Below are 16,055 nucleotides of genomic sequence, written 5' to 3'. Positions count from 1 at the left end.
TGTATAACTTCGTAATTTGTTGATCCTTGCAAGGATTTTCTTCCTGTATATGGAGTACTTTCAAGCCAACTCGCATTCAATCAAACTCTCAGCACTATCAAGCGGCGTCCAGATTTTAGTAATCTTGAGTCCAACTGGCTCAATAACCTGATGCCACTGCTGTTCAGTCCGCTCCTTGGCAGCAAGATCCACCATCATTATCAAGTCCAGAGAAGTAGCCTGCCAGTGGGCCCCGGTATTGGGGATAACGTTCTCGTTGATTAGCAACTTGCTGTATCCCGGTGTCATCGCAGCAACCAATCGTGACAGGATTTTCTGACAAGTCTCGTCGTTCCAGTCATGCAGGACGGAATGCAAGAAATATACTCGCGCACCTAAGTAGACATATGTCAGCCATTGGTTAATGTTCGAAGTGCGCCAATCCACTCACCCTTGATGGGTTGTTCCTGGTAGAAGTCGTGGACCATAGGTTTAATTGCGGCGTTTAACGACTCGATATCTTTCAAAACGTGTGGCTGGTCTTGCAGGATCAATTTGCCGGGTGTGTTCGGCCACTTCGATATGAACTCCTCCAGATCATGCCCTTTGTTTCCGCCAACGTCCACGATGAAAACGTCTTCTTTGCCCGTCTTTGCTCCCTCGATGAGAGTTTGTACCGGGTAGAAGTTCCCATCCATCCAGCTGGGTCTGCCTTGGTGATAGGCCGACATGAGATTGTTGAATTGAGCACCGAGTTCAGGATAGTCGGGGTTCTTGCCGGTAAGAAATTCGAAGAAGTGATGGTTGGTTTTGAATCCTAGGGTAAACGGACAGTCCGTTCCTTCGGTGGGACTTCGATAATGGTTTTTCTTGAGCCAGGTGGGAAGTGCATTGATTGCTGGAAGGGTGCATCCATTACTGCCGGCGAAAACATGAAGTCAGTAAACAAGTTTAGATGAGGTGGAGATTCCACGGATGGAATTACCTACATGCACGGCCAAGCATCATTGTACCGCTTAATAGCGAGTGTCGTGGTTAGCCCGTTCCGGCCATACTCATCCATACCAGTCTCAACAAAGACCCCCATTGTGACGAGATGCTTCATGATGCGACCTTCACAATAATGAGCGTAATGATTATCTGACTTGGAAATGGTCACTGACCGAGAAGTTCGGGTTCCGCGCCTGTTGTTGCTGCGAGCTCTGCCACGGTTTTAGGCTTGTCCGTCTGCGCTAATATGAAGAAGATTCCCAGATCAATACAAATTTCAATGCCGGCAAACGCTGTGGGCTATTACACAGAAATAACCAAGTAAGCATTCTCAATTTCTGAACCAAGGTCTTCTTTGCTCTGACGCACCTGGGCCCAGCAGTATCGGAGCATAGTCTCCTGGGGTGTTTCCATTGCCTGTACGAGAGACCGGGCTGTCTCCAGAAGCTTCAGGCGCGCATAACCATCGCCATTGTTGTAATCCTGGGAATGAGATTCAATTTCCTTTTGCAAATGCGCAAGTTTCTCGGGAGCACTGGGCGCAGTGGCAACTTGAGGATCAATCATGGCTGCACCATGGCCATTAGTTGTAGATCCGTTTGATACATCGGTGACTGTCATTTTAGAAATTTGTGAACTAGAAACACTTTTCACGGGGATGAAATAGCAAAATTAGAACTGAAATATAGAGATATCTTCAATATTTGGCTACAACATATATAAGGGGGATTGGGATTGCGATCCATCCTACGCGAATGCCATCGTTTGAGTATGGGTTCCACTATGGAGCACTAAAAGCCCGATAGCATCTCATGCATAGTTAACCATGCGACAAATTGTCCGCGGAGTAATGCCATAAAAGGGTTATTCCGTCATCCCGTTATGTGTCTATTGTATTCTTTCATTTATTCGGTCTCGTCCAGAGGGTCGAAGAAATTGAGCTAATCCGACTAGATCACTTATTGGTCGATAACCGGGTAGGATCATCCCATGTCTAAGAATTTGTGCATGTGGATCCACGATATAGGACGAAAATGTATATGAGGTGCTGGGATCAGCACGCTAAAACTACGCCCTGTTACATCGGTGATGGATTGAAACCTCACAGGATTGTAATGCCTGTAATGCATTGTGGCCTGTTAATATACGCTAGAGTAGACTAATGAAATATCTATATTGTCAGTTTTTAAGAAGAAATGTGGACCTGTTCTCACATACAGTCTTACAACGAGATGATCCCCGAACGGGATAATCCCTTTGCTTTGTATTTTCTTTTTTTTTTGCCGCTCAAAAGATCCTCGACTCCTTTCGATCTTATGAAGATTTCAGGCACTGCGATTGTTAATTGAGATTCAGATCTTGAAATAGACGCCCAGTATGGCGGGTTCGACCACGGATGCCCCCAAAACGGGGAACAAAGGCCCAAAAATAATGGCGGTAATGTGGTCAATGACAACGCTGGCTACGTTTCTCGTTATCGCTCGTTTATGTGTTCGGCAACGCATGTTACGAAACTTCGGGTTCGATGACTGGTTGATTGGAGCATCTATGGTGATTATCCCATCTGTTTTGCATATGCAAAATATCCTGGACCAGAATTTCTGACAACTGCGACTACTTCAGATATTCGGCCTACTTTTTGTTGCAACTACGACAGTCTCAGTGACTTATGGATACGGACAACACAAGATAAATCTTGAACCTAGGTCCGCCGAGCTTGCCCTCATGTGGAATATGATCTCGTTCATTTTCGGAATTATATCCTTCGCAATACCGAAGCTTGCGGTTGCCGCACTACTCCACCGAATACTGAACCCAAACCTCACCCAACGCATCATAGTATGGGGTCTTGTTAGCTTGATTGCTGTCATTGCCATTGTCAACATCCTGATCTATGTTACCATGTGTGATCCACAACAGGCACTTTGGAAGAGCTCCATGATATTGAGCGGGGAGGCGAAGTGCAGGGATATTTGGATTCTTATAAACTATGCCACATTTAATGGAGGTGAGCGGTGTTCGATTGGTCTCACTATTCTCGTGACAGTGTCTGATAACCGCCATGTATGTGCAGCTTTCTCCGCATTTGTCGACCTTTTCCTCGCAATTTACCCCGGGGTCGTTCTATTCAAACTTCAAATGTCATTGCGCAAAAAGATTGCTTTAACTGCTGCGCTTGGTCTGGGTGCAATGTATGGAAATCTGGCCATTGACCCCTTCAAGTGTCTCGAGGCTAACAAGTACGGTCAATCCCCAGTGCGGCTGCAACTGCAGTGGTCAAATGCGCTCAGATCAAAGGTCTGGCTGACCAGACAGATCCAACATGTTAGTTCTCCTTTCTGGGTTTCGTTATGACCTGCTTTCAAATGCTAATGCTGCCCCGTGAATTAGTTAGCACTGTATCTCTGGTGGTTTGGACAAAGTAAGACCTTGCATCTTCCAGACATGTCGGTATGATACTAACAAACCCCTAGTGTCGAAGCCAATGTCGTTGTCATTGCTGCCTGCATACCCACATTACAACCGATGCTCGAACTTATTCTGAGAAAACTGAAACTGGTTTCGACATCCAAGGGTCACTCCAAGCCATCATCTTATGCACAGCACAAGGTATACGACAATCAGCTGAGCTCCCGGGCTCACGTGTCAAAAAAAGAGAGAACAACTCCATTGTACAAAAATCAGAGCCAGGAAAGTATTTTAAATGACCTGGAGCAATACCAAATACGGCGCACAGATGAGGTTCACGTTGAATATGAGATGCAGCGATCGAAATAGGCTACTGACCACCTAACTGTACGATATACTCATGAAAATGATGGTTGGTTTGGATAACTATCAACTTTTAGACATCAACTATACATGAACTTTTCCTAAGCTATTACCTATGTCTAATCCACCAGCAGAACCTCGGAACACCACTACGAACGTCAACTAACCGCACACAGCCATAAAAATGAGTTGATAACTGCATCATAGGCCTATCGCAGCTCCTGACAAAGACATTCACAGGACCCTCAGACATGAAGACGGAGAGGAGACTATCTAGCTGATCCTAACAGATATAAGCAAAGTTGGTTTGGAAATAATTGATCCATTCAGATCGGGCGATAATATTCGCTCCGATAGAAAAGAAGGTACGAGGTAGCGCTTATTAAAGGTTCTATATGTAATGAATCTAAGCCACCCACTGCGTCAAAAGTCTGTACACCGAGCGATAGGCGACTCTAGACCTCTAAACCCGACAACCTAAGTGGTGAAATGCAACTCATTCACTCACAACAAGGTGGTCGCCCATCAATATAAATACACCGTCGAGATGCTAACTAATATTCAGACACACCAACAATCCGTAGACGATAATACAGCGCCACCAGCCGCCTTCTTCAGCTCATCACTGTGGAGCTTCTTCCAGCTGCCAAAGAAGCCAATGACGGTGGCAATACAAAAGGCGGCAATAGTAATTGCAAAAACAGCTCTCAGACCAACCATATAGGCATCAACAACGACAGGAACTTGCGAGCCCGTAAAAGCTTCGCGGATCTGAGTTACACGGTCGCAGTAACTACCGCGGGGTCGATCTCGGGGAGTTTCATGGCAATTGTTTGAATCAACTGGTTGTTGAAGGCGCACTGTGCTGCTGCAAGAAAGAAAGCTCCACCAACGGTCATGAAGTCTGGCATTACTGTTAGGGGACAACTCGTGAATGGTACAGTAAGTTAAGGACTCACAATTGACGATAGCTGTAGCCTGCGACATGTCCTCTGGTGAAGCATGGACTTGCGCGTTTGAAATGGCAGTCTGGAATGACCAGCCCGCGCTGAAGCCAACAATAATCTGATACCCAATCCACTTGCCAGTAGATGTTTCAGTACCAAAAGTATAGAATAGGCCACAGCCGATGGCTCCCAAAGCGCCACCTATGATCCAGAACAGAGGTACAATGCGGATTTTGGATAGGGCGAAACCCTGTACGATGGCAGCGATGGTTAACGGGATGATTAATGCAAGCATTTTGACACCAGATCCGATTGGACTGCTGTTATAGACACTCTGGAAATAGATCGGAAGATAGTAAAGGATGATGAAGTAGGCACCGCCGAAGAAGAACATGAATATGGAGCCCACAGAAATGTAGGGTTTCATAAACTACGGCCATTTTCGGGCGCAAATGCCAGCCGTGAGATTTTGAGCCGACAGATTGCGATCCGTACGTTCAACCCAGTCACGGCCGGCTGTCGGATGGGTGATTTTATAGCTCTGATTTCTGGTATGAAACTGATGTTGGCTCACATCTTGAGCCACTGTAACAAGGGCACGGAAAACCTACTCGTACACCACCGAGTTGGAGATCGAGCGACGGTGGAACGGGCTCTTGGGTGTATGGAATCCATGTCGGAGCTACATGAGGATGTCCTTACGGCGAAACGTGCTGCCCTTCTTAAGAACTTGTTGGATATTGAAGCGGGGCCCGCACAGAGGTACTCGGATGTTGGTCAAGAAAACGACCAAAACGTGTTGGTAGTGAAGGTGCCGTACGTTGGTGCCATCAGAATTGCGCGAGACGGTATTTCTATTACGCCCTTCGACGTAGAGCAGGAGCAAGTTCCCCATGAGGGTGTGACTATTAGTGGCTTTAGATCTATCCATGTCAGAACACCACAAGACGATGCAGCCTCACGAGGAACCACACAGGCAATGAGGACATCGGCACGGAAGCACGGAGGACAGGTTGTCCAGGCCACGTCTGGAGATCTTTTCGCGCTGCCAGAAGAGGCATTTCCGGATGCTTCTGCTGACATGGAAGATTGGCATTTTCAAGGCCTTGACACTGCCTTCTTTGATGTGCTGATGAGCGGAGCTGGGGAGCCGTTGAACGGCACGGACACTGAAGGATGGAATTTTACAATTTCCCCATGAATGATGATAAATTAATGATTTGGAAACTCCAGGGGCTTTCCTGATTTGCTTGGTCTGAACGTTGATTCTCAGAGTCTTAATGCAGGCTAATATCTACAGGCAAATGTCGTCGTTATAATCCCACTGAAAATTGAGCAAGTACTATAATGTTTATATAAGCTGAGAAGCCTAGCCCTTCTATCCTTCTATCTGCGAGTTTAAACCGTTCTTGAACAAAAGTACATAATGCAGTTAGTTATCAATGCCCGCACATATTGTTTGAATACAGCCAGATTTCTGTTCAGATTGGGATGGCCTAGGCCCTAAACTCCAAGGTTGTTATGGTCTAGTGGTAAAATACGCCTAACTGCTGATCGCTTGGCTACTTTAGATTCGAATGTGGAGAACAATTATACCTTTAATCCTCTTTGGGACAAAATTTACGCTCTGAATGATAAATACCGTTTCGATCTACAACATCTAATCACCGACCCCCTGTTTAAGATCCATGCACGGCCTTTATTGCCTTTCTGATAATAGGAGAGTGCCCTGAAACGAACGAAGTAAGAAAAAGTATTAATAGGAGGAATGTTTTAGAAGGCCGGTTATATCGTTTCCTTAACCTGTTTCGGTTGGTAGCGAGTATACATAGCTTCGAGGAATGATCTTCAGGTAGGTTTAGTTTAGGTTATAGAATCATAATAGGTATTATAAAGATGGGTGTATTGAGCCGGCATCGTTCCACCAACGATCATCCACAGAACCAGGTGCTTGCTCTATAAACCTCGTCTCATCCCCCACTCTTTGGAAGTTGGCTGGTTTAAAACGAACCGTGATCAAATTCTCGATTTACTTACTCACTAGTGCCCCAAAGGCAAATATGGAACCTCCCTTTTTCATCTCCCACAACACCCCTGCTATCAAGCCGGTCCATACTCTCCTCGAGTCCAGTAACTATAACCGCTCGCCGCAGCCTCATCTGTCTCTGCCACTGCCACTTCCGGTCAAGGAGCAGCCCAAATTCTCGCTGCCGTCTATATCGACTCTATTCGGGGATGCCGATAGTGCTCGGCACGCAGCCAGTGAGTAATTCACTATCATATCAATATATCAATCTTATCAATCTTATATTAAGCAACATAACTAACCTATCCTTAGAGCACCGACGACTTTCTCCATCTGGCCCTAACCAAGACATTCAGTGCCAGCCCTACGAACTACCCCCGCCACCATCACTGCGTTTGCGCTCCGGCAATAACCACAGCAAGAGCCACCACTCCCCCTCAGGGCCTAACACCAAGCCGGATACACACCCGCACCGCTTCTCCATCTCCAGCACGAGATCCATACACCTCCCGCACAGCACAGCAGCACCATACGCTCCACCCACTCCAAGCGTTAGCTCCCACTCATCCCCCGTCGACGTACTTCAACCAACGAAGTATCACACCCGCCCTCCAGCAACGGCATCCTTCCAGCCCGCTTTGACAGTGACTGCACTGCAAAAGCCTCAGCCGCACATCCAGGCCCAAACGCAGCAGCAGCAGCCTAGGCGTCAGTCGTCTTCTGCTCTGATCTCCCCTGTTACTCTCGCTTGGCAGCACCACTATTACTTCCCGCCTTCCAATTCGGATGTCTGCCACAAGAACCGTGATCGCTATATCTGCCGCACCTGCCGCAAGGCTTCCTCATGCCCTTTTTGGCCACGCTCCCATTTCCACTCGCGTACCTGCGAGAAGTCATTGTCATTCCGCTGTACTCATGCTGGCTGTGGGAAGACTTCCTCTGTTCGCAATAATCTGAATCGTCATAAAAGGGACTATTGCTCTAGTCGGCCAACTGTTGGTACTGTCCTGGTGGTGTGATTGTCTTGTCGACCTACAGTGTGTTGGCATCAGTATTGGAGAAACTAAAGAATTCAACTTTACATATAGGGGCTCTGTTATGGTAATTCAGGTATTTTTCTTCTCTGTCAGCTTTAATGCAGGCATCCGAAGCTATTAGGCACCAATACCGTTACAAACTGCATCCGACCCCTGGCCACTACACGCCTGGGTAGATGGTGATTTTTATTGGATATTATGTTACGATACTCGGCAAAATGGTATTTACCATTCAGAGCGTAAATCTTGCCCCAAATTATTCTCCACATTGGAACATTAAGATTAAATTAGCCAAGTGATCAGCGGATGCCACATCTGTAATTCTATAACAGACGTAAAATTACACCCTTGGACAGAGTTTGATAACACAAAACATGTATGTTTGAAGAATGACAATTGGCCATAAACAAGCGTAAAGATAAACTACGTTCTAATAAAACCGGATTTCCGCAAAGGGGGTTCAACTCGAATGATGTTACCCACCCAGGTAGCCAGACAAGTCATATATCATGGAAGTGAAGCTTTCTCAATGAAATATTTACCGTGCTTGTTATAACCGCAGACAACCATGTCCACTGGATGGCTAATGTCCAACAACCTAAATTTTGGAATTTCTTCTGGAACCGCCGGCAATGCAATGATTATAGCTCGGCCTTCCTCCCAATATGCAGCAATTTGGGTGATAATGCGCTTCACGAGATGCGTCGGGTAGTGGGAGTGTTCGTAACCCCTCCCATTCATCTCAAGCTGTGGCCATAGGACATCCAAGACATAGGAGAAGATCTCATCTGATCTCCAAAGTAGCACCATTTGAAGCATTGTTTCTGCCAGGCTGAGTGTGTACACATCCGAGGTGTTCGAAATTTTGAAATCCACTATACCAGCAATTTGACACATGCTGCGCGCTAAATTGTCAAGCCGAGTCGAACGCTCATCCGCGACTGGAAAAGACCAGCAAACCGTATCTGCTCCATTTGCTTCTTCAAAAATGGTTTCGCATAGCAGGCAATACAGGGCATTTAAAGTATCTCGATGGGTTGGAAAACTTTGGCATATTGGAGAAAATGAGGTACGCCAGCTCATTTCCTTTTGTGTACCCAGGTCGGCAGGGGAACCTTTCGGTAGCTGATTGGCATTGAGTTGGGATCTCCACACCTCTAGTCGTTCCTTTTGAACCTCCAACAAACCCAGCAGGTGTGAACTTTGTACAAATCCTTCCCGAGCTTCGGCGTACTCCTCTGGTACACACTGCCTTCCCAACATTTTGTTCAGTATTTCGTACGCAAGGCTGCCGACCTCACTAGACATCTCAGATATCTGGCGACTGTCTGCAACGCACCGATATACTACCAATTTTGTCCGAATTTCCAACGTCTTGATAAGGATGTCGTATATCAGGTCGTCTGCACTCATTCCTAGGATACAGTCAAGATATAAGCGCTCGGTGATATCCGGAAGGAGATTAGGTCCAAGAGAACTAGCTCCTTGACCTTCCAGAAGCAAAGCAGGCGGCTTTGCTGGTCGGTGCGATGTGCACAAGCGGAACCACATTTGCAAAGAATCAGCGCCGTCCACCGAATCCATTATTTGTGTCCTATAAATTAAAACAAACCGGACGGAATCCATTACCGCCAATCGAAATCTTAGATGATTGGTCGATGCGTGATGGTAAAGGGCGATGAGGACGAGCGCAGCAAGGAACGCAGGTGCTTGACGCTTGACGTCATCAAGATGCGCGTTGCGGAAATGCCAGAGCGTCAAATCTTGATAATTTTGAGCATGGCGGTGGTGCAAGGCATTGACAAGCGGGCTGAAGATCGATCTTCGGCGATCGATAGTCGAAATGCAGCTCTGGACTCGCGCATCGAGCATCGACAGATTCGATGCGGATATACAAAGTATCGCAAACCGTAAACAGAGAGGTTGGAGAGATCCTTCTGTGAATCGAAGAGAAGCTGCAGGAAGAAGATGGCGGACATGTCTATGGAAATGGTTGAAGTAGCCAGCCTCATGGATGTCTTCTGAACTCGGAGTTATCGGGATTTTCGCGGAAGAAAATCCGCCGAGCGAGTGAAACGGGAAAGCAATATCGTTTGTGCCTGACGCGACGCTTAGTGTGCTAGGCTTTAGATCCGTCACTGGTCGAGGTGAAGTATTTTTAGCCGTAGTAAGCTCTTGCTGGAATGATGCACCATTCAGATTTCGAAAACTAAAATCGACACCATAACTGCAGTCCAGCGATAATCTTGCGCAGGCTTGGCAGCAGGGCTTTGTCTGATCGCACTGAAGAAGTTCAGAATATGGCTAACCAGGGACATAGGGAAACCACACTGACTCGCTTGCCTCTTCTGCGGCATGGTTTGCAACCTGTACGGGTACGTTGAATTTTAGGTAGATTGAGGGTCTCCGTAGACTGGACCTGTATCGGCATATTTGGCCTACAACATAGGTAGTCCCGCAATTAACAATGCCGAAAGTTGAACAAGACGGTTGTGCCAAGAGTCGTTAATAAGCCAAAATCTTATAGTTACCCGTACCTGCCAGATATGGAAGTTTATTACGCCATTACATGTATGGTATTACTGTATCAAAATAAGGTTTAGTGGCTCGGCTACGGAATACTTGAATTTGATATTACAACATATTTCTATGTATCCTGCTGCTTGGGGGTTGCTACTTACGGATTGTAACAGAACTTTCAAACGCAAATTTTAGACCCACGCAGTTAGAATATGCAAACTTGCACGTCTTCTGGGGACCTTGGGGACTGCCAGCTTCTTATTTGAAGCGCGTATAACCAATTTGACTTGGAAAGACCGTTGTATATTTTCTTTCTTTCCTGTCCCCCTCCGTTGAATCTCAATACTTTCAGGTATCCCATCAACAGGACGCTTTGATCAAGAGCTTTTCACTTTGCGACTTTCGTTACTCAGCCCTATTTTCATTTTTCCTCCCCGGGAAACAATATTGGTCCTTGTCAAGATGGCCACCGAACTACTCCTCTCTCTCCTCAAAAGAAATGGCGTCGATGCTGCCGATACCTGTGACACTGGTAACGAGTATGATGGTCGAATGGGCCTCCGCATTTCATCTATCTTTGTCATCATGGTCGGTTCGATGATAGCCGCCGTCTTTCCTGTTCTAGCAAAACGCTTTGGCGGTGCCGGAATCCCACCCCAGGCATATTTTATAGCCAAATACTTTGGCTCTGGTGTCATCATTGCGACGGCCTTTATCCATCTACTCGCTCCTGCTGAGGAGGCTCTGACGAATGAGTGTTTGACTGGACCGATCTCGGAGTATTGCTGGGTTGAAGGGATCATCCTCATTACCATTGTTTTTATGTCCTTTGTGGAATTGATGGTCATGCGTTATTCGCATTCCTCTTCGAGTCATGAGCGTGGCATCGAGGATATGGGCGAGGGTATGAGTGACATGCCAGTAAAGGATGGTTTGGACCATTCCCGCAAGCATTGCGATACCGCGATGGAAAAAAGCGACTTCACATCTTCGGAAGAATATGCAGCTCAATTGACCGGCATCTTCATTCTGGAATTCGGCATTGTTTTTCATTCGATTTTCATTGGGTTGACACTTGCAGTGTCTGGTCCCGAATTTATCACACTCTATATTGTGTTGGTATTCCACCAGACGTTCGAGGGATTAGGACTCGGTGCTCGTCTCGCCACCATTCCGTGGCCAGAGTCCAAGAGCTCCACGCCTTACATCTTGGGGATTGTTTACAGTCTGACCACCCCTGTTGCCATTGCAGTTGGCTTGGGTGTCCGCAATGTCTATCCACCCACTGGTCGGGCGACGCTAATCGTCAACGGTGTTTTTGACTCTATATCCGCTGGTATACTTATCTACACTGGCCTCGTTGAATTGATTGCACATGAGTTCATGTTCAGTTCATCTTTCCGTCGGGCCCCTATCCGGGTTGTCTTGTCGGCATTTGCCCTACTCTGCCTCGGTGCAGGGCTAATGGCAGTACTCGGAAGATGGGCTTAGATGAATATCAGATGGAAGGGTTTTAGTGATTGGGTCATTAGAATTGGGCCCGACTTTCGCATGTATAAAGCAGCATAGACTCAGTGAGACTATTTATAGAATAAATAACATCTATCCTTATTTCCAGTCTATAGGCAGCTAGGGTAGCCAGTTTAAAGAATATCCAACACATTGACTGCCGGGGACGAAGCGTTGTGACAAATGCGTGATGGTAATAAGCATTGTCAGATTTGGCTCAAATCGACTGCCCGTATCAGGTTAGGTTCTGCGGAAGTCTACTTCCGGCAGTGAAATGGACTGACTGACACCTGATTTATCAGGCATTATTTGCCTGGCTGCCTACATAAGTAGCTGCACGTTTGTAGAAATTAGTTATTGACTATTTCTCTCTCTCTCTCTCTCTCTCTCTCTCTCTCTCTCTCTCTCTCTCTCTCTCTCTCTCTCTCTGGTCCCCAGTCGCTTTACCAAATACTCTAGGATTCGCTTCTATAGCAAGATCCGCTCTTCCTTTAATTCAATCAAAGGGTCGGGTTGGCCTGATGGTTGTCCTAGCGCGCATATGACTGTGCATGAGAAAGACACTTCGGCCAATGATATATCACTAGAATATTAAAAATACAATCTGTGCAGCTGATTTAACTAAACGGAGTAAGTCTTTCCAAGTGATGCTCAGCCTCACTATTTGATCTCGTAGAGCGCGCCAACCGTGATAGCCAAGCCGCAAGCGGCGAACTTGATTTGCTCCAGCAAATCCCTCACTCGGTTCTTCTATCAGACTAATCCACGTTGTATGCGGGAATTTTGGAAAATACGATAAGCCTGGGACTATATAATGGAATTTGCCAGGCCCCTTGGAATTCTGCGTGAAACAAATCTGCCAGTTTAGTGCCATGTGGAAGCCGCCGATAAACTTTCTCGTCCTGCATTGTACGTCCATCGGTGTTTACACAACATTCCCTTCTAATTCTTTTTTACAGATCTGTGGATTATCACCCTCAGTGTTCTGAGCTTGGTTATAATCTATCCTTATGGTAATCTGAAAGCTATCGACGCTTATTTTTTCGGAGCCAGCGCTTCGACTGAGTCGGGTCTAAATACGTGAGTAAAACTATAAGTCGGCCAAACAAAGACTGACTTTCCATGGGTGTCAAGTGTCGACGTCAAATCTTTGAAGACCTACCAACAGGTATATATATATATCATTCCGATCCTAGGAAATTTGGGATTCGTCAACATCATCGTAATTGTATTTCGGGTTCGATGGTTTGAAAAGCGCTTCAAAGCAATCGGTCAGAAGTCTTCCACCGCTGCCCCCTCCTTACTCAACGCCCATCCTTGAGAACTAACTTGTTTCTCCAAAATATAGCCCCGCATCTTTTGAGGCCAGAGGCTCCCCCCGAACAAGACGCAGAGGCACAGTTAAAGCACAAAAGAAGTTTGAGTGGCAACCATGATGAAGCCCCAAACAATCAATCTATCAGCCACGAGATAGACGACTCTGGCAAAGAAGGCGCGCGTGTTGAGACCCAAGACAAATCTTCGAGGTTGGTTTCGATGCCATCGAGCAACATAACAGACTCTCAAACGTAATGGGTACTAACTCATACACCAGGGTTTCCTTGGAATTGAACGACAAAAAAGCTGATGATGCAACGGTTGTGAATATCAATCCGACAAAACCAGCCATTACATTCGCTGAAGATCATCGGCCGTCTTCCGATAAGGATAAAGCTCTGTATATTCCGCCTCCGTGGAGACGTGAAAGAGGTATATAAAAACATACCTCATATCTTCCTCCGTTTCTCACGAATACTATACAGGTGCCTCGTTTTCCGAGATTGATGAAAGGCTTCATGATGAAGATGATGATGGTATGTCCCTGATAAAGTGGCGCCCAAGCCTAACTTTAAGTTAATCACTTCGCTAACTTGGTTCATAAAAGGACGAACCGAGAAAGTCCTTAGTCGTCGACCGACTACTAGAAGCATACGGTCTGGTACTCACACCCTTGAGCGGGTAGTAACCTCCGTGTTTATTTTGGGGGGCTCTTCTAGCTCTGACCGGGTGGTGCCAACAACAAAGCCGAAGGACATAAAACAGCTCGATTTGCCAAATATGTCCACACAAGCTACAATAGGCCGGAACTCTCAGTTCCACAATCTGTCTGCCAAAGATCGGGAAACACTCGGCGGTATCGAATATCGAAGCTTGAAGCTCCTGTTAAAAATTGTCATTGGATATTTCTTTGGTCTGCATCTCTTCGGTGCAATCTGCCTTGTGGGGTGGATTCTGCACGCGGATCCCAAATACCGTGACTACCTTGCTGAATGTGGGCAAGGCAATGTTTGGTGGTAAGTCGGCTCCATCAACCATAACCCACGATATAGTGGCTTATTTCGTTTACCGCACGATAGGGGCTTTTACTCCGCTCAGACGATGATTGACAATCTTGGCTTTACTCTAACGCCAGATTCGATGATTTCGTTTCAAGATGCGACCTTCCCAATGATCCTTATGAGTTTCCTTGCATTTGCCGGGAACACCTGTTACCCGTGTCTTCTTCGACTTATTATCTGGATTTTCTACAAAGTTTGCCCGGCCAAATCCTCGCTTAAAGATCCACTCAGATTCCTGCTCGATCATCCGCGGCGGTGTTACACGCTGCTTTTCCCAAGCGGGCCGACATGGATTCTCTTCGGAATCTTGTTCCTTATGAACTCGATCGATGTTATTCTCATTATTGTGCTGGACTTAAACAATCCCGCCGTGAATAATCTCGCCCCTGGTCCTCGAGTTCTCGCTGCTATTTTCCAAGCCGCATCGGCGCGTCATACGGGTACATCGACTTTCAACTTGGCTGATGTGAGCCCAGCCGTCCAATTCAGCTTGGTGATCATGATGTATATTGCAATTTTTCCAATTGCCATTAGCATCAGAGCCTCCAATGTTTATGAAGAAACGGCGCTGGGCGTGTATCCCACTGACGGTAACACAGACGAGCATAACGGCCGGTCTTACATTATCAATCATATTCAGAACCAACTGACCTTTGACTTGTGGTACATTTTTCTCGGCAGCTTTTGCATATGCGTCGCCGAGGCCGGTAAGATTGCAGATACGTCAATTCCAGTAAGTGATCGATCTCGAATTTGGCGATGATAAAAGTTAATCCATTCAGGCCTTTTCTGTATTTTCTGTGTTATTCGAAGTTGTCTCCGCATAGTGAGTTATCCATACGGTATTTACTCCTTTTGCATTGACTAATTTCGATGAAGTGGCAATGTTGGACTTAGTCTTGGGTTTCCAACCGTTTCTACCTCTCTATCTGGAGAGTTTACGGTTTTCAGCAAGTTTGTCGTTTGCGTGATAATGATCCGAGGCCGTCACCGTGGATTGCCCTACAAGCTCGACCGTGCGATTGTTCTCCCAGGCGAACGCCTAGAAGAAGATCACTCAGAGAGGGATAAGGTTCAAACCAAGTTTGACTGAAGGAAGCTTCATGAGCCTTGCTCGCAAATTTCTGTACGACAATGTTATGCTAGGATCTTTCTACTATTATATAAGGATTTGGGGACTGATAAAGAACTTGAAGTTGGCTTTATTTCGGACGAGGATACGACGCGGTCGTCTGTCAATGCAGTGTTCTCGCGCTTATATTATCGTATTCGCTCCATCAAAGCCAAGAAACGAAAACGCAAGGTTTGGGTCAATATCCCCATCAAAAAGATTGAGCGGATCCCAATAATGATTCAGATGTCCGCTTCCATCTCTGTCCGAGAATAATGGCTCCATAGCTGCTACATCAGTTGTTATGGCTCTTGCTTCCGCCTTCTCCTTGGCGCGACATAGCAGTTTTGCAGCTTCAAGAGCATAAGCACATTCGTCCATTATCAATAAAATCTCCACAGCCATGTCAATCAGTCGCAAGAGGGGCTGGGTCTCTGTAGGAATTGCTTCTTGCGCAAGGTAGATGAGGATGGTGCTTGCAGCGAAAACGGTGTACGTGACGTTATAGAACCTATTGCTGGTTCAGTATTGGATAGTAAAATATTGAGGTCAGCACATACCATGTTCTGAAAAAGTCACTATGTTGATACGTCTGATAAATGAGATCGATGGTATGTTTGGCTGAGTCCAGGCATTTTTGGACCCCTTCTTGAGACCCGGGAATTGATGCTCGATCTTGAGCTGTGGATCTCAGAAGAAAAGATCCGAAGAGAAGTATCCTCAAGTTGTAATATCCTATGTTCAGTTAATTAGATATTTCTCTGCAGGAGGCTCAAGGACGGCTGA

The 16,055-nt window shown here is 46.3% G+C and overlaps 8 protein-coding genes across 8 annotated transcripts; 6 read left to right on the top strand and 2 right to left on the bottom strand.

The window, feature by feature from the left end:
• Nucleotides 1-60: 60 nt before the first annotated feature.
• Nucleotides 61-1,590, bottom strand: N7516_008982 (uncharacterized protein; the record flags this gene model as incomplete). Its single annotated transcript, XM_057221701.1, has 5 exons — nt 61-374; nt 431-897; nt 969-1,092; nt 1,143-1,269; nt 1,339-1,590. The coding sequence occupies 5 exons, from the start codon at nt 1,588-1,590 to the stop codon at nt 61-63; spliced, it is 1,284 nt and encodes a 427-aa protein (XP_057071973.1).
• A 756-nt stretch (nt 1,591-2,346) lies between these two features.
• N7516_008981 (uncharacterized protein) lies at nt 2,347-3,747 on the top strand (the record flags this gene model as incomplete). Its single annotated transcript, XM_057221700.1, has 4 exons — nt 2,347-2,520; nt 2,593-3,298; nt 3,361-3,391; nt 3,444-3,747. The coding sequence occupies 4 exons, from the start codon at nt 2,347-2,349 to the stop codon at nt 3,745-3,747; spliced, it is 1,215 nt and encodes a 404-aa protein (XP_057071972.1).
• Nucleotides 3,748-4,517: 770 nt separating this feature from the next.
• N7516_008980 (Major facilitator superfamily domain general substrate transporter) lies at nt 4,518-5,082 on the bottom strand (the record flags this gene model as incomplete). The annotated part of the gene is made up of 2 exons (XM_057221699.1): nt 4,518-4,645; nt 4,701-5,082. The coding sequence occupies 2 exons, from the start codon at nt 5,080-5,082 to the stop codon at nt 4,518-4,520; spliced, it is 510 nt and encodes a 169-aa protein (XP_057071971.1).
• A 129-nt stretch (nt 5,083-5,211) lies between these two features.
• Nucleotides 5,212-5,889, top strand: N7516_008979 (uncharacterized protein; the record flags this gene model as incomplete). The annotated part of the gene is made up of 1 exon (XM_057221698.1): nt 5,212-5,889. The coding sequence occupies one exon, from the start codon at nt 5,212-5,214 to the stop codon at nt 5,887-5,889; it is 678 nt and encodes a 225-aa protein (XP_057071970.1).
• Nucleotides 5,890-6,748: 859 nt separating this feature from the next.
• On the top strand, nt 6,749-7,733 carry N7516_008978 (uncharacterized protein; the record flags this gene model as incomplete). The annotated part of the gene is made up of 2 exons (XM_057221697.1): nt 6,749-6,950; nt 7,027-7,733. 2 exons carry the CDS (start codon nt 6,749-6,751, stop codon nt 7,731-7,733), a joined length of 909 nt encoding a protein of 302 aa, XP_057071969.1.
• Nucleotides 7,734-9,398: 1,665 nt separating this feature from the next.
• On the top strand, nt 9,399-9,665 carry N7516_008977 (uncharacterized protein; the record flags this gene model as incomplete). Its single annotated transcript, XM_057221696.1, has 1 exon — nt 9,399-9,665. One exon carries the CDS (start codon nt 9,399-9,401, stop codon nt 9,663-9,665), a length of 267 nt encoding a protein of 88 aa, XP_057071968.1.
• A 1,068-nt stretch (nt 9,666-10,733) lies between these two features.
• On the top strand, nt 10,734-11,762 carry N7516_008976 (uncharacterized protein; the record flags this gene model as incomplete). The annotated part of the gene is made up of 1 exon (XM_057221695.1): nt 10,734-11,762. One exon carries the CDS (start codon nt 10,734-10,736, stop codon nt 11,760-11,762), a length of 1,029 nt encoding a protein of 342 aa, XP_057071967.1.
• Nucleotides 11,763-12,652: 890 nt separating this feature from the next.
• N7516_008975 (potassium ion transporter) lies at nt 12,653-15,251 on the top strand (the record flags this gene model as incomplete). Its single annotated transcript, XM_057221694.1, has 10 exons — nt 12,653-12,689; nt 12,740-12,860; nt 12,915-13,051; nt 13,129-13,306; nt 13,375-13,529; nt 13,583-13,633; nt 13,705-14,113; nt 14,177-14,891; nt 14,941-14,984; nt 15,038-15,251. 10 exons carry the CDS (start codon nt 12,653-12,655, stop codon nt 15,249-15,251), a joined length of 2,061 nt encoding a protein of 686 aa, XP_057071966.1.
• Between the last annotated feature and the right edge of the window lie 804 nt (nt 15,252-16,055).

Source organism: Penicillium verrucosum, assembly GCF_028828655.1.
Source record: "Penicillium verrucosum strain IBT 35672 chromosome Unknown utg000003l_segment0_segment0, whole genome shotgun sequence".
NCBI classification, from domain to species: domain Eukaryota; kingdom Fungi; phylum Ascomycota; class Eurotiomycetes; order Eurotiales; family Aspergillaceae; genus Penicillium; species Penicillium verrucosum.
This window is presented reverse-complemented; position numbering and strand designations above follow the sequence as displayed.